Source organism: Alosa sapidissima, chromosome 23 (genome assembly GCF_018492685.1).
Source record: "Alosa sapidissima isolate fAloSap1 chromosome 23, fAloSap1.pri, whole genome shotgun sequence".
Taxonomy (NCBI): Eukaryota; Metazoa; Chordata; class Actinopteri; order Clupeiformes; family Clupeidae; genus Alosa; species Alosa sapidissima.
In genome coordinates this window covers 8,555,433-8,579,522 of record NC_055979.1, presented here as the reverse complement: position 1 = coordinate 8,579,522, position 24,090 = coordinate 8,555,433, and the positions used below count along the sequence as shown (strand labels likewise).

At 46.0% G+C, this 24,090-nt stretch overlaps 1 protein-coding gene across 1 annotated transcript in view; it reads left to right on the top strand.

Moving 5' to 3' along the window:
* mgat5 (alpha-1,6-mannosylglycoprotein 6-beta-N-acetylglucosaminyltransferase) overlaps positions 1-24,090 on the top strand; it is a 149,350-nt gene that overhangs the window by 55,355 nt on the left and 69,905 nt on the right. The window contains 3 exon segments of the mRNA XM_042080918.1: positions 16,835-16,911; positions 21,036-21,125; positions 22,834-22,902. Coding sequence (XP_041936852.1) covers positions 16,835-16,911; positions 21,036-21,125; positions 22,834-22,902 — 236 coding nt within the window.

Below are 24,090 nucleotides of genomic sequence, written 5' to 3'. Positions count from 1 at the left end.
GGTTAAGGGCCAAATAGCATTCAAGTTTGTGTTTTGTTGACTTGGTTCCAATATGTAATATATTTTTCCTTCTCAGTGTATGTCATTTTGTTAGGGTGGATTTCTCTGATAGTCGAATTTTGTCTTGGTGGTTTAGATTAGTCAGATTAGTGGGTGTGATGCAAGTCAATTCGATTATGAGTTGGCTGAGATGACTCTCTGGCTCTCACTCTCTCGCTCTCTCTCTTTCTCTTTCTCTCTCATCTCTCTCACAATTCATTTATCTGTCTCCTTCTCAGGTCTGCTCTGTACCTACCTCTCTACCTCACCGCCCCCCCCCCCCCCCCCAACCCACCAATCTCTCTCTCTACCCACCTCTCTCTCTCGCTCTCTCGCTCGGTCTGTCCAAATCACTCCCCCACCCCGCCTCAGTGGCCTGTGTGCCATTTGACATTTGATTTGTTGGGTGTGTGTGTGTGTGTGTGTGTGTCTGGGGGGGGGGGGGTTGGACAAACAGATGGAGAGAGAGAGAGAGAGAGGTGTGTATCTCTCTCTCTCAGTGGCCAGTGTGCCATATGATTTGTTGGGGGGGTGCGTATCTTTCTCTCTCTCTCTCTCTCTCTCTCTCTCTCAGTGGCCAGTGTGCCATATGATTTGTTGAGGGGGTGCGTATCTTTCTCTCTCTCTCTCTCTCAGTGGCCAGTGTGCCGTATGATTTGTTGGGGCTCTCTCCGGTTGCTGCCCAGCCTGAGTGGCCGTACGGCTCCATTTGGCTGGTGAAATGGCCCATCTCCGACTCCGGGCGTGATGGATGAGCCGCCCGTAGCCAGGTGCCCCCACCCACCCATGACGGGTGTGTGTGTGTGTGTGTCTGGGGTTTTTTAGCGACGCTTAAGGGTAAGGACACCATTCGGCAAGCCTTTAGGGAACCATATTACATCATGACGCGTGACGGTGCAGAATTTATGATGCGACTGATGGTGTGAAAGAGGGGTCTAGCGGAAAGAGGCGTTCTTGATCTCTTTGTCTTTCTCTCTACATCCCCCTTTTCCTCGCTCTCTCTCTCTCATTTCCCCTCTCTCTCTCTCTCTTGCTCCCTCTCTCTCTCTCTCTCTCTCTCTTTCTCTCTCCCTCTCTCCATCCCCCTTTACATCACCCTCTCTCTCTCTCTCTTGCTCCCTCTCTCTCTCTTTCTCTCTCCCTCTCTCCATCCCCCTTTACATCACCCTCTCTCTCTCTCTCTTGCTCCCTCTCTTTCTCTCTCCCTCTCTCCATCCCCCTTTACATCACCCTCTCTCTCTCACTTGCTGTTTCTGTTATTTTTATTCTCTTCCTCCATCTCCCTTCCCCTCTCTCCTTCTCTCTTTGTTGTTTCTTTCTTGGGTTCTTGGGTCTCTCTCTCTCTCTCCTGCCCCCCCCCCCCCCCCTCCTCCCATGGCTAGAGTTTAATGAAACTCCGTCCCTTTGGGAAAGGTGACCCAATGTCCTCTTAAGGCTCTTAGGAAAATGAGTCACTCCTCCCTCATGGCCCTGGAAGTCAGGAGTGTTACAATCACCATGGCAAAGAAGCGCTGCACTTTAAGGAATTAAATGGATGGGATAGAAGTGTTTCCCTTGCAAGGATCACCGCTTCCAAACGCAAGCTGAAAATATTGTTTGAGACAATATTGTCAGTCAGCTAATGATACGTTTTCCCATATTTAACGACTCACACGGGAGAAAGTTCTTTTCCACTCTGTGGAGAATGTTTTCCTGGGAGGCTGCAAATCTGCTGCTATGGTTTGGATGTCTCCACGGTTACCGGGCGTTCCTGCGTGAGGGCTCGGGATGTTTTCCCTGCCGATGTTTCCCCGCATTCCGAGCCGATCGATTCTAATCAGGTGTGGAGAGATGCTGCTTGCTGCTCATCCGGCCAAACCGAGTGCATCTCTTGCCAACCGACGCCAGTCCAGTCTGATGCTGTCAGAAAACAAATATTTTTCTCTCTCCCCCTATTTCTCTCTCTGATCACCCACCCCTTTCTCTCTCTCTCTCTCTCTCTCTCTCTGTCCCTCATTCCCCATCCCCTTGCCTCCACCCTTGACTATGTGAACGTATATGTGTCTGTCAATATCTCTGCCCTGCTCTTTGCATTCCTGAGTGGTCTGTGGTTGCCTTGTCCACTGTAAACAATAGTTCTGGGCCTTTCCCACAATGCCCCAGAAGCCTGCATGGGATAATTCTACCCTAAATGCCTCAGCAACCTTAATGGGACAATCCTACCCACAATGTGTTCGGAGCCTTAATGGAATAAATCCTACCCACAATGCCCAGGGAACCTTAATCTGAGAATTCTACCCGCAATGCCCCAGTATCTTAATGGGAGAATTCTACCCACAATGCCCTAGTAGCTTTAATGAAAGAATTCTACCCACAATGCTCCAGTACTCTTGATGGCAGAATTCTACCCATAATGCCGCAGGAGCCTTAATCAGAGAATTCTACCCACAATGCCCCAGGAGTTTTCATGGTTGAACTCAACCCTATGAACTCAACACATAATGCCATTGGACATGAGGACTTCATGGGAGAATCCTACCCACACTTCCTCACATACCATGTGAAATCCTGATTCTAAGCTACTGTAGTGTCAGGAGCTCAGTGGTGGAGCTGTCAGACACCACTCTCAGTCACGTGAAGCATTAGATGATGCTGTAAGAATAAATATTGATTTGAGATTGATTTGATCAGAAACTGTAGAATGAGCATGCCTGTTCCCAGCAATACCAGTATCTGTATACCACATAACATGGAAAAGGAAGTACATCAGCTTTACAAGGTGCATCAGTGACTCTTTTGGATAAATATTCAAGTTCTGCGCCCTGATTGTTAAATAGATTGGATGCTTACTTTCTGCAAAAACCATCCCCTCACACTGTACGGAGTCCTGAGAGCTTAGCTAGCGCATACTATCCATAGGAATCAGTATTATCAAGGTCCCTCACACTGTAGAGAATCCTACGCAGGACAGAGCTTATGGATAGCGCTCTCTATGAATAGGAATCAGTATTATCAAGGTCCCTCACACTGTAGAGAATCCTACGCAGGACAGAGCTTATGGATAGCGCTCTCTATGAATAGGAATCAGTATCATCGAGGTCCCTCACGCCGTTGGGAGTCCGGCGCAGGACAGAGCTTATGGATAGCGCACTCTATGAATAGGAATCAGTATCATCGAGGTCCCTCACACCGTAGGGAGTCCAGTGCAGGGGAGAGTGCTACTCATGTCTGTCCTCTGCTGTCTAATTCTCTAAATCCAACCAGTAGAGGCCTTTGTAGGACTTTCACCAGCGTGCAATTAGATTGGTGACTGAGCTCGTGGGTGGGGGTAAGGGTGAAACCATATCTGCAATTACCTTTTTTATTTTATTTTTTATTATGTGAGCCTACAATGAAGTGTTGATCATGATATCAGTCAGCACAGTGATAGATTTTTTCAACAAAAACCTTCATCTCTGAGTAATTATCTAAAGGGCTAGGTCCAATCCTGTCCACACACACACACACACACATGGACATACAAAGCCAAACAATGCTTTGGTGTTGAACAGTATTGACAGGCCAGTCTTGAAAGAAGAGCAGGTCAAGTGTCGAGACTTAAACAAGTTGTCAGCATGTCGTCCAAGGGCCAGGCTTTCTATGAACTGTCATTGTGTATGTGTATGTGTGTGTGTTTGTCTCTGTAAGTGTGTCTGTGTGTGTGTGTGTGTGTGTGTAAACTGGACTTTTGCCCAGCTCGTCTTTGCTCAGTCCAGAGAGGCCGAGGGAGATGCGCTGTCCTGCTCCTCTCCCCCTCTCCTCCTCTCCTCTCCTCTCCTCTCCTCTCCTCTCCCTCCTCCTCCTCTCCCCCTCTCCTCCTCTCTTCTCCCCTCCTCGGCCCACTCTCTGCCCCGCTGGCAACTGTCAGCCTAAGTAATTGGAGACAAGAGGCGGAACAGCCATTTAAAAGTTAATAATTTACCCCTTTTTACCACCCAGCGCCTCCCCCCACAATCAATCTCTCGCAGCGCAGCGATATTTTAGATCTCCCCTCGGGAACAGAGGAGTGTGTGTGTGTGTGTGTGTGTGGTTAGAGACGGGAAAAGACAGCAGAGCAGGAAGTACCGATAATGTTCCCACACTGTTATATGAGAGGACTGAAGTGGACACAGGTTGGAGGAGGGGGGAGGGTGGTGGCGGAGGTTTTCAGAGGCTTTGGGATTTGGGGTCTCTCTCAGGTGTCGCTATTTGACCTTTGACCTTTCATGGCTGTGTCTCGCAAGCCACACTGCAGCCGCTAGCGTCACCCATTTCTCCCGGAAGTCTAGGGTAAAAAGCGGCGGATTCTGAGAAACTAGTAGGAGGACACTCGGATGAAGGTGATCCTGATATCAGACCTTTGGAGCATTCCCTGAAATGCTGACGGCAACCTGTAAATCTGAACTCAAGCAGTATTGCCATTTTCCTGTGTGGCAGTCACATAGGTTTCTTTTTTTTTTTTTTCGGACTTTTTTCAATCGTTGTGTCAACGGTTCCCAGGACACTGAAAGACTGGGCTGCATGAAACTTGGTGGACATGACAACAAAGGCCAAGCAGAGCTAGAAGACTAAATTTAAATAAAAGAGAACACTAGAAACAGTGACACTTTAAAGTAGCCCCACAAGGACGAAATGGAACCATTGTTTTAGATTTTGATCAGTCGCCCACCTGCTGCACCGAGCCCCCCAAAAGGAGGGTAGGCTGGACACAGTTTTCTGTGAATATCTTGAGAACCATAGGGCCTAGGGTGACCAACTTTTTTTCGTATGTTGGTCTCAAGGGGCCATGTCAACCCATCCCATTTCCACTCATTTGAGGTATAGCGGCACCTAGTTAAAATGAAAAAACAAAAACGAGGCGTTGTATCTTTGGCTGACATGTTCAAAACTGCACGAAATTTGAAGTGTAGGATCGTTATGACACCCTCTAAATGCATGCCAAGTTTCTTGGAATCTATTAAATCAACTAGAGCCACTGTTTGAGCACCTTATCTCTACCAGTCTTTACAGTGCTTATGATCTCTCAACAAACAGTAAGGCATGGTTATCAGTTAGCCTATTAGCTTGTTTGATTTGCATTGAGCTTAATGAGCATAAAAATAAAACCATGCCAATCTCTAGGTATGGTGAAGGGTATGTGATGATGTGGGGCTATTTCAATTCCAAAGGCCAAGGGAACTTAATCAGGGTGCATAGTATCCTGGATCCATGAAATAAAAATAATTAAAATCTGCCTGCCTCTATGGGAATTTAACATAGGGCTGCCAATACTTATGACCCCTGTATTTTAAGGAAGAACATTTATTTATTTATGATACATTATTCAGTCACACATTGGAGAAAATAGGGAGAAAACTGGTGTCCTTAAAGGTTGGATATTTTCTCATTTTTTTACTTAAGGCATTAAGATCAATTTCCAAAAGATGATTTTATATTCCTCTTTTTAGTCAACTTTAGCAGAGGTGCCAATAATTCTGGAGGATACCGTATATCTAATAGTTCCCTGGTACAGAACTGCTACAATAGGCAAATAAATGGAAGAAATTATTTTTGTAGGTGGCATTTTTCTTTTTAAAAGAAAAGGTACTTTTAGTGGCGTTATTGTCAGATCCACTTCCACTGGACTAAGTGTCGAAATATCTGTGGCTTTTGTCCAGCAGGCATTTCCACTGGGCAGCGTTGGAGTCGAGAGCTGGTCTGCTTATTGTTGAGGGAACTGTGCCTGAGCTCTCCAGCACAGCAACACACTCCAACACACTCCACACTCCAACACTCATGCATAGAGCCAATGCTGTGTCCTGAAGAGGGCAAACATAGTACAACACGCACACGCACACGCACACGCACACGCACACGCACACACACACACACACACACACACACACACACACACACACACACACAAACCAGTCATCCAAGGCAAAACAGTACATGTCCTGGGATCCATCCTCAGCTGTTGATGGAAACCACTAGAAGAAGCCTGCTAACGTTTTAGTTTTCTCTCCGGGCTTGGAGCGAAAGACAAGAAGAGAAGAGGAGAGAAGAGAGGAGAGAAGAGAGGAGAGAAGCCTGCTAACATTTTCATTTTCTCTCCGCCATGGGAGCGAAGGAGAAGAGAAGAGAAGAGAAGAGAAGAGAGGCCTCTGGGCTCTGGGAGGCTCCTGGACTCAGTCAGCGCTCATATTTCATACAGCAGAGACGAGAGAGACGAGAGGGACGAGAGAGACACACTCCCATAGGGAGCTCTGCTCTCTGCTCTCTCTATCCCCCTGTGGACGGACGCTTCCTCTTTAAAAATGCCCAATCAGGTTGGGGATTCCGCTGATTGCATTCCGTATGGGTTCTGTATGTGCAAGTAAACAGGATGGGGAAACGGCCCATTGTGGAAAGAGAGAAGGTCCCCCCTTACTGTAGGTAAATTCACCCTCTAGTAACGCTGCTTTCCCTCTTGGCACTTTCCTGATTGTCACTTTCCCGCTCTGACGTAAACATTTACGTAATCCGTTGTTCAATTGTGAAAGTTATGGGAGCCTAAAGCTCTGAAAACACAACTTTCAACACTCACATGCACTACATGCCCCCCCCCCCCCCCCGCCTGTCTAAGTTCTATTTCCGAAAGAACACCTCATCAGTGGTGTTTTGGGATGTGGGTGGCGAGCGCATCTGGAGTCAGACTCTGAGTGGGTGGGTGTGTGTGTGTGTGTGTGTTTGAGAGTGTGTGTGCGCCACAGGCTGGGCCACGTGCTGCCCTTTTCCATTCAGGCCCCCTCCACTTTGACTGCCACCCCCCCCCAAAGTCACACACACACACACACACACACACACACCACGGCTCCCTTTTTCTGCTCAAGCTTCGAGTAAAGAATTTAGAGTAGCAGTCACATCCTTACCTAATGTAAACAATAGCCCCGAATGTAAACGCAAGCTCTGTGCTGTGACAGTGAGACGCCTGTATACATTACAGTGCAACATCAACAGACCACCAGCTGGTCTCCAGTCGATCTACCGTAACCTTACAGTACTGAACTCCGATATGACCAGCCAATCTTTTGTTGAGTGATCAGTTACAGTATCCACACATAAACAGCTGGTCTTCAGTCCATCTATTCTACAGCAATAGTCAAGTCAAGTCACTTTTTATATAGCGCATTTTTTTATTCAGAGTGCAACCCATAGTGCTCCACATACAAGACATTGACACACAAGACAAAAGACTTCGGACGGAGCGGCGTAGTCGCTAGCATATTAGTACATAGTACATATTAAGATTTCAGAGCAGATCAGAGCCACAGCTGCCAACACACACACACACAAACACACGCACATAGTACTGTATTCAAACATGACCACAGGATCTTCTGTTTAGTGTTATCCACACATAAGAAGCTGGTCTTCGGTCTGTCTTTGACAGACACACACGCGCACACACACGCACACACACACACACACACACACACACACACACACACACACACACACACACACACACACACACACACACACACAGCCTTCAGACGTTCTCTAGGGAGTTTCCCCAAGCATCAGTTGTGTTTTTTGTATGGGACTCCACTTGTCAATTTTAACTTAGCGAAGAGGGAACAATGCCATTATGTCTATCTTTAGAGGGGAATTTGGCTTTGGGAGGGTACTGTGTGTGGTAGTTGGGTTGTGCCAGCAACCACACTGTACAATAGGAGGGTCCTCACTCCCTTGAGACTGCTAGAATTTGTTTAGGAAACAGAATGCTGTTTCCCATGTAGCTGACATGGAGCCCAAGTCCTGGGAAGCACACACACACATCCAGGAATACAGACACATGACATAAACATTTACGTATGTAGTCAGAACCTTACTCCAAATTGGACTCCAATCAAAATGTTTATTTTAGAAATGCATACTTTTACACATTGAGACGCACACAAACATGAGTGCACATGATCCAAAAACACACACACACGCAGAAACATGCTCTCAGATGCCACACACTTACCACACAGATCTGTATTGTCTTTGGGTTGTATAAGATTACATCAGGGCTCATGGCATAACAAATGGCTAACATTACTCAACCCCCATCAGTTTCTACCAAAAGTGGAATCAAATCTGCTTTTGTTTCCGTTCCGTTCCTACACTCACTCGAACACACATTCATTTCTTGAGAAAGAGCCCATTTAGGCTACACTCACTCAAACACACATTAATTTCTTGAGAAAGAGCGCATTTAGGCTACACTCACTCAAACACACATCCATTTCTTGAGAAAGAGTGCATTTAGGGGTCTTTAGTGCTACCTTGGATGAGGCCTCTCACATCTCCCGGCCTTAAATCAACCCCTCTCTCCTCTCTTACTCACTCTCTCTCTCCTCCCCTCTTCCTCCCTCTGTCTCCCTCCTATCTCTCTCTCTATTCTCTCTCTCTTATTTCTCTCTCCTTTCTCTCCATCCTGTCTTTCTTTCTCCTTTCTCTCCATCCTCTCTCTCCCTCTCTCTCTCTCTTTCTCTCTCTCTGTCTCTTCTCAGATCTGCTGTGTTTAAATGGCATCAGCAGCACACACACTCTCTCTGCTCCCCGTCGGCCCTTTGTTTAGGTTTCGGCTCATTACGCAGCTTTTGTTAATTAACTTGGCCGAACCAGCGAGCGCAAGATGTGTCTCAGAGCAGCCACAGCTGCCAACACACACACACACACACACATACATACAAATGCACACACACACACACACACACTCACACAGACACACACACACATACTCATATAGGCTAGATGTACATACACATATAAACACTCATACACATGTGGAAACACATACACACACACACACACACACACATACACACACACACACACACACACACACACTTCTCCTGGCCAGTCCAGATTTCCCCCTGAAGGTCCTGGTGACGGCTCCATGGCTGCCTCTCCAAAACATCCTCAATCTTACACGGCCGCAAGCTACATCTGTGGCAGTGGTGGTGGCTGCAGCCCAGGCACACACACACACACACACACCAACCAAACACACACCAGACCCTTATGGTCACGGAGCAGCACACGTGCCGACCCGCCCCCCCCCCCCCCCCCCCCCACACACACACCCTGTGCCCTCCCCTCATCCTCCTCATTTCACTGACGTTACCTTCAGACTTCTTCAGTCACATGAAGGTCTGTAAAGCAGCTGGTCCTTGCTGCTGACCACCCCAACACACACTCACTCACACTCTCTCTCTCACACACACACACACACACACACACACACACACACACACACACCATATTCCCTTATCCTCTCTCTCCCTCTCTCAGTACGTCCACATTCAGCCCCTCTCTCATGTGGAAACTTAAAGTCCAGCTGGTCTCTCTCGATTGGTCCACAGTCCAGCTGGCCCATCCCAGACGTGGCCCTGATTCTGCCCAGCTCCAGGCCAGACCTCAGCCTCGTCTGAAGTCCGCCTCTGTGTCCGTAGCAGAGGAAGGTGCTGGGACTGTGGAAATGTAGCCTTTCTAGGGTGTGAAAACCCTTTGAAGGGACTTAGAAGGGGTTCTGAAGGTAGTTCATTTTCCCTGGCCAGCAGCTAAGCTGAGCTGACCACCCTTCCCCTCCCCACCACACTCTCTCCTCTCCTTCCTCCTCTTTGAAGCGTTACCTTTAGAACTGTGCTGTGAAAAATCTAGAATTGAATTTACAGGCCGTTTGAAAACTTCTCAGAGCTCATTATGACCTCAGCAAATGGAACCTTCCGGCCCACACATTCTAATCTCACGTGGTGCTCCTCCTGCTCCGTTCTTCACCGTTTTCAGACACGGTTGCGTAATTCACACAGCACCTCCTGCATACACACTGCTGCAGTCCCTTCTGCAGGCTCAGGGAAAAAAAAAACACACTACTGTTAGTGGTACATTAGTAGCTTGGCACTGGGAGTAGCATTCTCTTAATGTGAGCGCCCGCTCCAGTACTGGGGGAGTGTTAACTTTTAAACACACACCCACTGCGGTGGTCATTTTAACTCTCTTTAGTCCTTCAACGCTGTGGTTTAGCCTTTTCCCAGTGCCCATTCTCACCCAGTCTTGTATCAGTCTGGCATCAGGAGCAGGAGCTGTTGAGGAAGTTTCTTTTCACTCTTCATGTTTGCTGCAGCAGAGAAGGACTTGCACACAGAGAATAAAACAGTCAGACTGCGTTTTAGAAATAGAAATCTTGATTTTTTTTTTGCTCTCTCTGTGCAAATCCCTCTTTGCTGCAGTGAACTGCTGACCAAAGCATAGCATATATATCATTCTGTGCAAAGCTGTGCTGTAGGTTGTTTTAAGCATTGCAAGCAGGTAGCTACCCGAAAGTTGAGGTATAGCCATTTCTGTAGCTTTTGTCTTGGCATTGCAAATTCGTAGATCACTGTGGTACAGCCATGTCTTCGGCCATTTGTCTGTCCATCACAAGTCTGTGTATAGATCGCTGCTCAGAGGTGTGGCCATTGGGCTTTGTCTTTGCATTTTGATACATCTCCAGATAGTTGTCTGCTGTTCACTGGGTGTTTGACCAGGATCACTATCACAGAGTTAAGTTGTTGGCTGACTAGGACACTATAAAGCTCACAGGATAAGTTGTTGGCAGTGTTCCAGTAATATGTTGTTTTGCACTCTGTCTTTTAATCATTCTATGTTGTTTTTTTTTCTCTGTACTTTTTAAACTATTCTATGACTATTGCTTTTCTATGCTTTACTGTTTGCTTTTGTATGAAATGCGCTATATAAATAGACTTGACTTGACATGAGACTCTATATCAGTGGTCTCCAACACGGTGCCCGCGGGACGGCTATGAGGCGCCCCCAGCGCACCTTCTAAAACTAGCCAACAGGTCGCCTGCAGATCACGCCTATAAAAACACGCTCCATTGTGAAGTTTTCAATAGATATTTAAGTCTAGAGCAGAACCTTTTTAAGAATGTATGTAGCCATACATCTGTAACATTAAATTGATATTGGTGATACCTTACAAATTGTAGCTGCGTTACATTTTAGCCTTTGGCTCCAAATCCGTTTCCCATTCAATCTTTAAACAACGGAAGCGGAGTGCATACACGCTGCTCGCACGCATAGACAGTAAAGGGGGAAAAACTTGCTCGTCTGCATGATTGTTCAAGGACTAAAAACAGTTGCTTTAGCTCACAGGCCTTTTCTCCTCCGTAGGCTACTACCGTATAATAGCGCTGAAAATTTTGTGGCATGCATGACTGAGCAGGACTGTGCATGACCTTTTTTATCAGATCATGGAGAGATTTCAGGTGTGCAATAACTTTAAAAGGCGTTTTCATATGTTAGGGTGGTATGGGCGATTACTATTGAAATGTTAAAACCGAATTGTCCACTGAAATCAGGACTTAAACAACCCCTGAATTCATAATGGTGGGTGGGTATAAATTGGGTACACATTGTAATCCAAATTATTAATTGCACAAAAATATTGTTTTTTTGTAAAAAAAAAATGGATTAGATTCCCCATGCAAACTTTGAAATGAACAAACTGAACAAAAATGTTGGTAGTGTTGTATAGGCTATTGATATTAAAGTTGAAAATACAGTTGCTTAATATATAAAGACTTATAGGCCTACACAATATTGATAATTTAAAAGTAAAAATCACATAGGCCTATTATTTAGGAGGACTACCCTCGCAAAAAAGGGGTGAGGGTATGTTTGTTTCAAATGAGTAGCCCTCCATATGATTTCGGGTCTTCAGGTAGCCCTCATTCCCAAAAAGGTTGGAGACCCATGCTCTATATAGAGGGGCTGTGTCCATACATCTTTATGTTCTGGCATCATAAGTTTATAAGGCTGTGTTCAAATCAATATTAGATACGTATTTAGATTATAAGATTAGATTAGATTACAATAGATCTATATTGCGATACGTATATTGTGATGCACTCCTGTATTGATATGTATCTGAGGTTGCAGGCTGTACCATTAGGGCTGAGTACTGCCTGCAACCTCACAACCTCACAGTACTACACAAATTATGATAGAGGCCACTGATATCATCTCAGTGGCAAGGGGCTGGAACGTCTCTCGGTTTTGTTTTTGTCCTGGCATGGTGTGTGTGTGTGTGTGTGTGTATGTATGTGTGTGTCTGTGTGGAGGCCTGGCAGCTGAGCCCCTTCAGCAGTAGCCCCGTGGCGATCGGACGTCTCGGAAGAAAGCACATGCTCCCCTAATGCTTCGCTGGCTGCAGGCTACACACAGCCCTCCATCACCGCTGGGCACAGGCTGGAGAAATGTCAAGAAAAGCATTTTTAAAACACACACACACACACACTCACATAGACCACATACACAGCACACACACTAACACATGCACACAACACAATGACACACACACTCACATAGACCACACACACACACACAAACACATACACACACACACACAAAAACACACACACAAATATAAATGTGCAAAAGTGCTCTAAGCTCTTTGCTAAGAAAAGACATTTAGAGCCAGCCTCCCAGACAAGCATCTAGCCTGTATTACATGCAATGGTGCTGCGCCTCCCAGGAGAAGTTGCGTAACGCAACTTTAGAGGTGTTTATTGAGTGGCTAAACTGGCAGGAGCATAATGAGAGAGCAACATGATGGCGCACTGCCCTTTCACACACACACACACACACACACACACACACACACACACTAAGATAGACAACACGCACATCATAACACTCACAGGGACATAATGAGAGCCTAATGTGATGGCAGAAGGCCCTTTCCTCTGTGAATGTAAGAGGAGGTCCCTTAGCACGCTAGATTCTTCTATGGTGAAAAATAAGCCCCCAGGTTGTTAATTCAGTAGTTTCTCTCTCAGCAGCCTAGTCTTTGGGGCAGAGAGTGCCAATGAAACAAAGCCCTAGCACACACAGATTGTTTTATCTTTCAGACACGCTATGGGTGGGATATAATACCCTCAGATCAAACCAGCAAAATCAGACGGACATATTTTTCATAACCTGGTTTTATGACGCAGCACTCATGACGCACTTCATTGATCGCTTCATTGCTTTTCTAAATGAGATTCTCTCTAAAGGACCAATTGCTTCAGTGACTCATACACAGACCATCCACTGTTAAAGTTCTTATTACATTTACAAAATAAGGTTTGCATTTCAAACAAGAGTTATGACCTTGTGATATTTATATGCTGCGTCTGCACAGTAAAGCAATAAAGTCAAAATGTTAATTGATTTGAAGTACAGAAGTACTTGCTATTCAAGTATTCAAAAAACTATTTTTCCTTTTTAATGTACTCTTTGTATACACAATAATAAGATGTAAATCCTTTTGTTGGTCACTAGCACCGTGTATTCATTCACATAAGTGCATTCACACTGATAATTATGACAACAAAGTGCGCTGCAAGTACATGAATGGTGCGGTGCACTCATAATGGTAAAAAAGTATTCGCCCTCAATGATTTTGTTTAATTACTAACAGGCAATTAATAACAGTTTCATGTCTCTGTTGCTGAGATAGTTTCGATCGTCAAAAGGTCAAAATCGCCAAGCATCTTGTAGGGACTGTTTTTAAGTATTACTTGCATGGAAGTTATGGGTTATTCTTATCAATATATCATATACTGCGTTTTTTTGTGTGTGGCCAGCCGGCTGGAAGCTCTTCATGTGGGCACCTCACTCTTCTCTTCTTTTGACTGTGTGACAGCTCTGATGAATATGTTCTTCTAGAATTGTTATAGAATTATGCTGCAAAAATCTAGAATTGAATTGACTGCAGTTTGTATAATCCCCAGAGCTCATTATGACTTCAGGATATGGAACCTTCAGTCCCCCACATTCTAATCTCATATTATGGTCCTCCCGCTCCACTCCTCTTGTTCGGGTGATAAAGCTTTGCTATATTTATGCCTGCAGCCCCAGCAGGTTAGCACCCCTGTTGGTCGGCTGTGATTAAAGCGTTCACACGGGAGCCGCCATTAGTGCTGTTTCTGTCCGACTGCCTCAGTTGAGTTCCCCCTCTTTAACTGATTGGAACTGCTCCTTGCGTGCGCTTTCTTCTTGTGTGGTGCTGCACTAAAGCTCACTGATCCACCCTGCCTTATCACTCTCATTGTTCTCCCCCTCACCCGTCGCCCTTGGAGACAGTCGCCATAGTAGGCTGTTGTCATGGCATTTGCAATTGTAGAATGCCGTTTTTGTTCTCGTCATGTAGTTTCTTTGTTTAGCTTTGTTTGTCTTGGTCACCACTGTCAACATGATCACCTGTTCATTTACTGTCTGGCTGCCTAGCATTCTTTTTGTCCAAAAAACAGGCCATTTTAGAGGTGACTCGGTGAGTGTTCCTGAAGGTTCTTAGTGAGATGTTCTTGCCGGAACCTGGCTGGCCCAGTTGTACCTGTCATCAGATGAGTTTGCGGTAATAAATACAGTATAATGAACGAGCCCTTCCCTCTGAGATGCCGGTGGGTCAGCGTGTGTGGGTGTGTGTGTGTGTGGGTGTGTGGGTGTGTGTATCTGCCCCATTTTAATCCTCCTGCAGACCCAGTAAGAACATCCTCCATTATGAGATAAAGGTTTTATCCAAACCTGCTTTACCTTGAGTACCAGCAGATGACCCACGCCTCCACTCACTCCCACCACATTCTGTCTCTCCCTAGTCACGCACAAGCAGTTTTCACTCAAGTCCCAGGCATGCTTTCCTTCCCTCCCACAATGACAATTACTTTGCTGTCCTTCCCTCCCACAATTACAGATGTTTTGTTAGGTGGCTTGCAGTATGTGTATGCACGCACACCTGTGTTTGTAAAGGAAGATTGTCTCTGTGTGCAGGTGTGTGCGCATGTCTCTCTGTGTGCAGGTGTGTGCGCATGTCTCTCTGTGTCTCTGTGTGCAGGTGTGTGCGCATGTCTCTCCGTGGGTGTGTGTGTGTGTGTGTGTATGTATGCGCGCACACCTGTGTTTGTAATGGATGATGGTCTCTGTGTGCCGGTGTGTGCACATGTCTCTCTCTGTGTGCCTGTGTGTGTGTGTGTGTGTAACTGGTTATAGCCTCATTACTCATCTGAGTGCTCCCTTTATTGCGATACAGGACCCCTTCTCATAACCATGAGGCAGTGCAGTATCCTGCCATTTCGACTGACCTCCCAGGTTTGTCTCGGTCTCACCTCACTGAGGCACTCTGATTGTGTGTGTGTGAGTGTGTGTGTGCGTGTGTGTGTGTGTGTGAGTGAGTGACCTCTGAGGGGAGTCTCGGTCACACCTCACTGATGCGCTCCAGGTGAGGAGCTGTCGTAATGGAGACCTTATACTCAATGTCACTGATGGCGGGTCGGTTTTTAAAGGGCCTCGGGGGAAGGGCCGGGGCTCTGGTGAAGGACGGACTCGAGACTGAGATCTTTACAGTTCACCGCACCCGCCTGCCCGTCACACGGCCATTAGCGTCCACCCACAGACTCGTGGGCTGACCAACCCATCATAGGAAATGACATCCAGCCACCCCATATAGTCTGCAGTTCTCCCATGATGCATTGCAGATGGTCTGTCTGGTAGAGGACATATAAGGGGTGTCTGTGTCTGTGTCTGTGTGTGTGTGTGGGGGGGGAGGGTTTTCACCTGGTGACTCCCCACTCAATAGCTAACTGAGGACCAGTGGCTCCCTCACTCTACTGACAGGCAGGAAGTCCTCAGCTCACAGGGTCTTCTGGGAAATGTAGTCCCCGCCACATGTCCTTCACTGTCACCACGCTGTCATGTTTACTCGCTGTCAGATAATTCCATTGACACATAATGGAGCCATCCAGGCTTTTTGTGGCGCTTTTGGAAGGGTATAAATAACGAGACGATAATGGACAGGTGTGGACAGAATTTTACTCTAAAAATGATTGAGCCCCTGATGCAGTATAGATGCCAACTGGATAGGTTGCTCTGAGTGTGTGTGGGTGCAAAAACAGATGACATCACTTGGGTTGACATTCCTCCAATTTTACCTGAAGAGAAGCAAGCAAAAGCATGCATGAGCATCAGTTTAGGCAATGGAAAGTAGTACCGGTTGTGTAACTTGGTCTGAGCGTTGCGTTATGCTTTAGCACTGGCGGTTCGTTATTTCCAGTGTGATCACCGTGTCAACGGTCTAATCTGGGACTCATGGGGCCCAGGAGATATTGTCTGGTGGTCAAACTAGATCATGCGTGTTCATGAGCTTTCTCCTTTGCTGTGGCAAGCTTGACAGGAGGTTCATTTGGAATGTGCTTGCTTGGTTGTGTCAGACTCAGTAGAGTGGAGTGTGTGTGTGTGTGTGGACAGTATGTTTGTGTGCCTATGTTTGTATGTGTAAGTTTGTGTGTGTGTTCTATATGTTTATTAGGTATAAGTCTGCTTGTGCCAGGCTTGCAACATTGCAACAGAAGGGTGGGGTTGTATCCTTACCTGCTTGCGACACAGTTACTCCATCTGTTGCGGATGTGTGGTCAGAATGTGCTGATCATATTACACACACACACACACACACACACACACATACACACACACATAGACACACACACACACACACCTCTGTCCTGTTCTTTCTTGGTTTCGTCATGTTAAGAACCTTGAACTAGTCGTATATCTTGGATATATTAACTGATTTTATACCCCAAGCTTGCACACACTCTCCCTCATGAGAGCACACACACACACACACACACACACACACACTGAACATACTCCTGTACACTCCCACACACTCAGAGCTGTTTGTTCTCTACCAGTTGACGGTTAGTGGATTGTATTGATCTCTTTCTGCCTCTCTTCCTCTCTGCAGACCTGCTGAACGGCGCTCAGGAGAAATGTGAGTTTCCTCCGCTGGACGGCTTCCCCCACTGCGAGGGCAAACTGAAGGTGAGAACCACCCCCTCACCAACACCATAAACATTACAGCACGTTAGTACCACTACTAGCATCAGCATCAGTACCACTGTCCGCACCTTCTTCATTATCTTTATTATTGCCATGAAAATCCTTTATCATCCAAATGATCTTTGCCATGTGGGTGACATGGAGGCCGGATCGGGGCTAGCCCTGGGTTAGATTGGGGCCAGACCAGAGGTGTGTTCAGATTCACTAAACAGTGGCAAAACGTTCATGGCGCATATGTTTTCTCTGAACAGTTACATTTGAACGTTTTGGTGTAAACAACTCCATTGTCACGGCAACAGCTCGTCCAGCTCACGTCCCGCTCCACTGTATGTTTGCGGAGAACTACCTCTTTAAACTGTTTGCCAGTGTTAACAAACGTTCACGTTTGTTACGCGTTATATGCGTAAATAAATACACACACACACACACACACACACACACACACACACACACTGTGCAACTGCACTTCTCACTGCAGCTCTAACTGTAAAGCTGATGATACATGGGGCAACGTTTTGAACATGTTCCCATTGATATTGGGCAGCAATTTCTTTTCTGGAGAACCTTAACTATCAATAGGAAAATCATCATGCTCATCCAATCATAATAAATGGACCTTTTTATGTGGTTGCCCCAGCAACATACTGTATCTCCAAAAGTTACCCCATGTACTGTATCATCACCTTAATGAATCAAGAATATTTGTAAAATATTTAGACGTTTTCATGAAACACTATATCCTGCAGCCCACCCATCACCTGATGTGGTGGTGTGTGTTTTATCAGTGCTGTTATCTAATTGTGTGAGTGGATAGTGTGTTTTATGTTAGTGTGATAACCAGACCCATAGCCTTGGCACTGCCAGCCTCTCGGTCTACCAGTCAAGCTGCACATGCCATCTGCTCAGATGCCCACTGCAGACCCAGATACACTTCCATAGTCACCAGCAGGGCTGACATGCACACACACACACACTCGCCCAGTAACATGCTGTAACCTTTGATACATTGCCATGGTCACCAGCAGGGTTACCACACACACACACACACACACACACACACACACACAGCAACCTGCTAAAACCACTGACTCACTGCCATAATCTTTAATAAAAAGCTTTAAATTGTTTACCATGTTGTAAGTCGCTTTGGTTAAAAATGCATCAGTCAAATGTAATGTAATGTAATGTGATGTAATGTAATAATCAACCGCAGGGCGACTACACACACACACACACATACCTGCATGTACTCTATGTGTACATACACACTCAGTAACATGCTCACTCTAGACTGCCAGATTCACCTGCAGGACTAAGTCATACAACACACACACACACACACACACACACACACACACACACACACACACATACACATACACATACATCCTATAATAGTGCATAACCTTTGCTGGAAAGACAAATTGCAATAATTGATGCAAAAAGGTAATCATCTAAACATGTGTATAATTAGAAAACACAACTGTGAAAAGTAAATGAAAAAAAATCATCAAAGAAATAGAATTATTTATCAGGTATGAATTATTTATCAGGTAAACTTTTTGACAAACATGATTTCCCTCTAATTGAGGGAATCTAGTTATGGAACTGACTAATTAATGAGTTTCTGACCTTTGATAAGTCCCATCCGTCCCATTCAGTGGAGGTAAACAGCAAAAATTAGAGTGCAAATGAGATGAACGGTGCGTGTGTTTGTTTGTGTTTGTGTGTGGAACACCAACCATGTATGAAATGTGTTTAAGCACTCCTGTCTCCTCCTGAGACATTGCAGTGTACGTGTGTGCATGTGTACATGTACGTGTGTGTGTGTGTGTGTGTGTGTGTGTGTGTGTGTGTGTGTGTGTGTGTGTGTGTGTGTGTCTTCTCTACTCCCCTCCCTCAAATAGCAGCATCAGCAGCAGTTCTGTGTTTTGAGAGCGTCTTTAAAGACTCCTCTCCCTGGCATGTAGAGCTCAATTGAGTTTCTCAAAATGACATCTCACTCCCCCTCCCCCCTCGGGATTGTAATGAAAACACCACACCAGAGGTCCACGAGTGCGGGAGCATTTCCCTGCTCATGCGCCGGCCCGCCTGCCTACTGGGCTACTTAGCTCCCTCCTGGGGGTGCTGCATCAATCAGAGCAGATTTAGGGGCTTTTTAAATGGGCCCCCGACGGGCGACTTTAAGGCCCCATGGAAATTCCGGAGGCATGGAAAGCGCTTTAAGTGGTCGCGAAGGTCGGACAATCCTGTCGCGGAATTCCAGGAAGAATGAGATATTCCTTCTGGAATGCGGGTCAGACCCCAAGACCCTCACACACACACACACACACACAGACACACGCGTACACACACACACACAGACACACGCGTACACACACACACACACACACACACACACACACACACACACACACACACACACACACACACACACACACACATACAGTACACACACACAGCATGTGCGATTACTATTGAAAAATATTTTGATCTTTTCTCCTGTGTGTGAAGCTGCTCCAGGGGGTACAGGCATTGGTGGGGAGTGTGTATGTGAGAGAGTTTGTGAGAGTGTGTGTGTGTGGTGACTCCACAGGGCTTCTGGTTCAGTGCAGTTCACCCCACCACTAAGTACTCTTAAACGATTCCACACATGGCACCACACTTCACCAGATTTCTCATACACAATTTCACTCAACACACACACACACACACACACACACGGTATGTGTCTCTGTTATTGTGCAGGGCTTTATAGAAGCATATGAGACTGGGGAGTGTTGAGGGGGAGCTACTTCTGCTACGTCTGCTCCTATAAATGAAATGAGAGTGTGATGCAGAGCAGTGAGCAGAGGAGCATGTGTGTGTGTGTGTGCGTGCCTGCGCGTCTGGGGGTGTGTGTGTGTGTGTGTGTTTGGGGGCAGTTATTAGGTTTGAGGGGCTGTGTCTGGCCCGTCTGGTTTAGATTTGTGGTGCTGCTGCTGTTGCTGGTGGTTGGACTCACTGGTCTGATATCATCAACATCAGCCCCGAGCACCACACACCCCAATCAATAAGAGATCAACTGAGGCCTACACATACACACACACACACACACACACACACACACACACACACAAACATACAAGGTCTTCGTCTCTGTGCCCATGTGCGTCTCACTGTGGGTGTGTGTGTGTGTGTGCAGGTGAGACTGCATGGGTATTTGGTTGTATGTGTGAGACCGAGAGAGTGGATGTGTGTTATTTCTCTATCTCTCCCCTTGCGTCCATTTGTGTGTGTGGATGTGTGATGGAGGACAAGTAGATCCAGACAGCTTATCTGTGATAGAGGACGAGCAGATCCAGATTGTGTGTGTGTGTCTCTGGGGATGGAGACCAGAGAGAGTAAATGCTTCTGCTTACCTCAGTAAGTTGCTCTATTTTTCTCTCCAGTAGCTTGATGTGCTGTGGCAGTGGCAGACTGTGTGTGTGTACAGACTGTGTGTGTGTGTGTGTGTGTGTGTGTTTGGCAGTGTCACAGCGCTGCATGGGTTTAAAACGGCTCCCTATTATCTGAATTGAATCTGCAGTCTCTTGCACTGTGGAGCAAATGGCTATAGTGTCGGTACCACATTCGGGTCCATGTGCCCACTTAAGTCCAGCCCGGGTCATTTCCTGTTCCCACCCCATCTCTCTCCCCCACTCCCCTGCCTTTCACACTCTGTCCAAAAAATATACTTTAAAAAAATGACTCTGCTGTGATTGTAATCCATACAATATGTCACACGTGTTTTCACTTATCTAATATATGTCACTTATGCATATGTCACAGAGAGGTCCTGTCTGCCAATGTAATGTACTGTATATGTCACACATATGTCATTTCCTTCAGTAATGCATTGCATTTGTCATATACATACTTGTACGTTATGTCATGTCATGTCAATGTTAGCAGATGTCATAGATCATAGATATGTACGATGACTAATTCTATATACTGGATGTCATGTCCATATAAGCATAAATTGTGTTTATTATATATGAACAGTGCATTTATGATGACTGATTACATGTATGTTATATATGAACAGTGCGTGTGTGATGACTCATCTTCCTTTTCCTCCTCAGTGGATGAAGGACATGTGGCGTTCAGACTCCTGCTACAACAGTTACGGTGTTGATGGCTCCACATGCTCCTTCTTCATCTACCTGAGCGAGGTAAGACACACACACACACACAAACACACACACGTACACACACACGAACACAGACACAAACGCAAACATACTCGCACACACACACACACAAAAAACACACACACAAACTTACTCACACACACACACAGACAAACAAGAACACAAACAAACACACACACACACACACACACACACACACACACACACACACACACACACACACACACACACACACACACACGCACGCACGCACGCTAGCCACACGCACGCCAGCCACACCCTACCAAGAACACAAACATACTTACACAGACAAGAACACAAACATACTTACACACACAGACACACACAGGCCTTTATCTTAGTCTACAGACAGACATGTACCTCCCCTCCTCCTGAATCATTTAGCGCTACTGATTATTCTGGGAGTGTGTGCTTTGTCATTATCGTGTGTTTGCTCTAGCACCTGTGTAAACACACACACACTTTTCTTTAGAGCTGCCTTCCAAAGAAGAGACGGAGAAGATGAAATCTAATTCTCTAGAGACCCGTCCACCCTCTGGCCACTCCAGCCATCCTGTTCCCTCAGCCCACATGACTCATGTGTGTGTGTGTCTCTTGTGTGTGTGTGTGTGTGTGTGTGTGTGTGTGTGTGTGGCCGTGGCCGTGATAGACCAGGCAGGGCTTACACTGGTGTTGCATCATGAGCTGCTGTTAGGCAGAGAGGGGCTCTAGTCACAGTGGTAATGGCACTAAGTGACACACACACACACACACACACACACACACACACACATAGACACTGGGTGCTGTCTGCTGCTGTAGGGGGCTCATCATCAGAGATGAGGGAAACAATGAGGTTCCTGGGAAATGGCAGCATTCTGCCTCTGACGGGACATATTCCTTCTCTCTCTCTCTCTTACACACACACACACATGCACACACACACACACGGACACAGTCATGCTCTCTCTATGACAAACACACAGATGCACAGATAAGAACACAATTGTACACAGAGAATTGAGAGAGGAGAGAGAAGAGAGATGGAAGATGAGAATTGATGGAGAGAGAGAGGGAGAGGGATAGAAGAGGAGAATTGAGAGAGAGAGAGAAAGAAAAGTCAAAGGGGCAGAGAGGGAGTCCTGGCAGCAGAACTCATTCCGTTGCATGTGTCCCAGTCATATGACTCCCCCGGTTGCCATGGTGACATGCATGCATTTCCATTCCAACCTTTGGCCCGCTCGTCCATCTCTCACGCTCGCACTCTCCCTCACTTCCTGTTCCTCAGTCACGCTACGCACTCTCTCTCTTTCTCTTTATATGTCTCCTCTCTGCGTGTCTTCTCTTCTCTCCTCTCCTCTCTCACTCTCTCTCTCTCTCTCTCTCTCTGCCTCCACCTCTCCATCACTTTTCTGATCTCTATATGTATAATTCATGTGTGCGGTTGTGGTCATTAACCGTGCGGAGAGAGAAACAGGTCAAGAGAGCAGGAGAGCCCTGGGGTTTCGTTGCAGGGTTTCACTGATTAATGGCCTCTAGTAAAGGTCAGGGCTCAAGCACTCTCCAGTGGGGGCATCCAGTCCATCTCATCTGAGCCCACTAGCCCACTACATGCCCACCACACACACACACACACACACACACACACACACACACACACACACACACACACACACACACACACACACATCTACACTGTCTTATGTATTTTCTGTGTTCATTTCCCCAGGTGGAGAACTGGTGTCCACGCCTGCCATGGAGGCTCAAAAACCGGAACGAGGAAGAGGGCAAAGGCATGGTGAGTGCGTTGGCTTACACGTGTGTGTGTGTGTGTGTGTGTGTGTGTGTGTTGTGTTGTGTTGTGTTTTGGTATGTTACGCTGTGCACACACATGCACCCAGTCCAGTCCACTGTCCGCATCCCCCCCCACGGAGGCCGTTTAGCTTTACACTCTCCTCCTGACTTCCACCACCTCCTCCCCGACCCTCAGCTGTCAGTCACGGCCTTCAGAGGGTCCTGTCGCCATGCCAACCTGCCCTGTGTGTGTGTGTGTGTGTGTGTGTGTGTGTGTGTGTGTGTGTGTGTGTGTGGGGTCCTTATTTTTCAACTTTTGAAAGTTCATGCTTTCACCCCACCAATATGTTTGAATAAATTAAAAAAAATTTTGGGCAAAATTGTATCAATATTGATCAATATTTAGAGGTTGCTCAAGACCTTTGAAGTTTAACTCATACTGTGCAGTATGCATATTTAGGATTTTTTGCGTATTATGTGATACATTGTGCTAGCATGTATAATTGTTTAATAATATATGCTTATGGCAGCAATGGACACTTAAGGAAAGTGCAATAGCGCATCCTCATCCCCAACCGCACACTGCGGTCTTCTGATGAGCGTCTGTTATGTCGACCAGTCATAAATGCTAGGTCAAATTCGAGACTCTTTTCCTCAGTGGTTCCATGTTGGTGGAATGAGTTGCCCAGTGCTCTCCGTTCCTGTGATAGTTTTGGGTCATTTAAGAGGGGTCTAAAGACATATTAGGCACTTAGGGCATTAAGCGCTTCTTATGCGTTATGGTTTGTAAAATATTGTTTTATTTCCATTAGGCTATTGATTAATTTGACATTGTTGTTTACTATTGATATTCTCTTTAATGTAGTCTTACCATGTTATTGTTTTTATATTATTGATTGAATGGACATTATTGTTTATTATTGCTCCCCCCCTCCTCATTTTCATTGTTTATTTCATTAGGCTATTGATTTAATTAACATTGTTTATTATTGCTATTCACCTTATTATAGTCTGACCAACAAATAATATTGCATTTTATTTTGTTGTGCGTTCCTAAAAAGTACAATTTCTGTAAAAATGAGCGATTCTGGAAATATTCAAAGGCCTTGAGCTACCTCTAGATATTGTAGGAACAATTCAACATTTTGCACTGTGTGTTTTTATTGATATCCTAACACATTTAGAGGGTGAG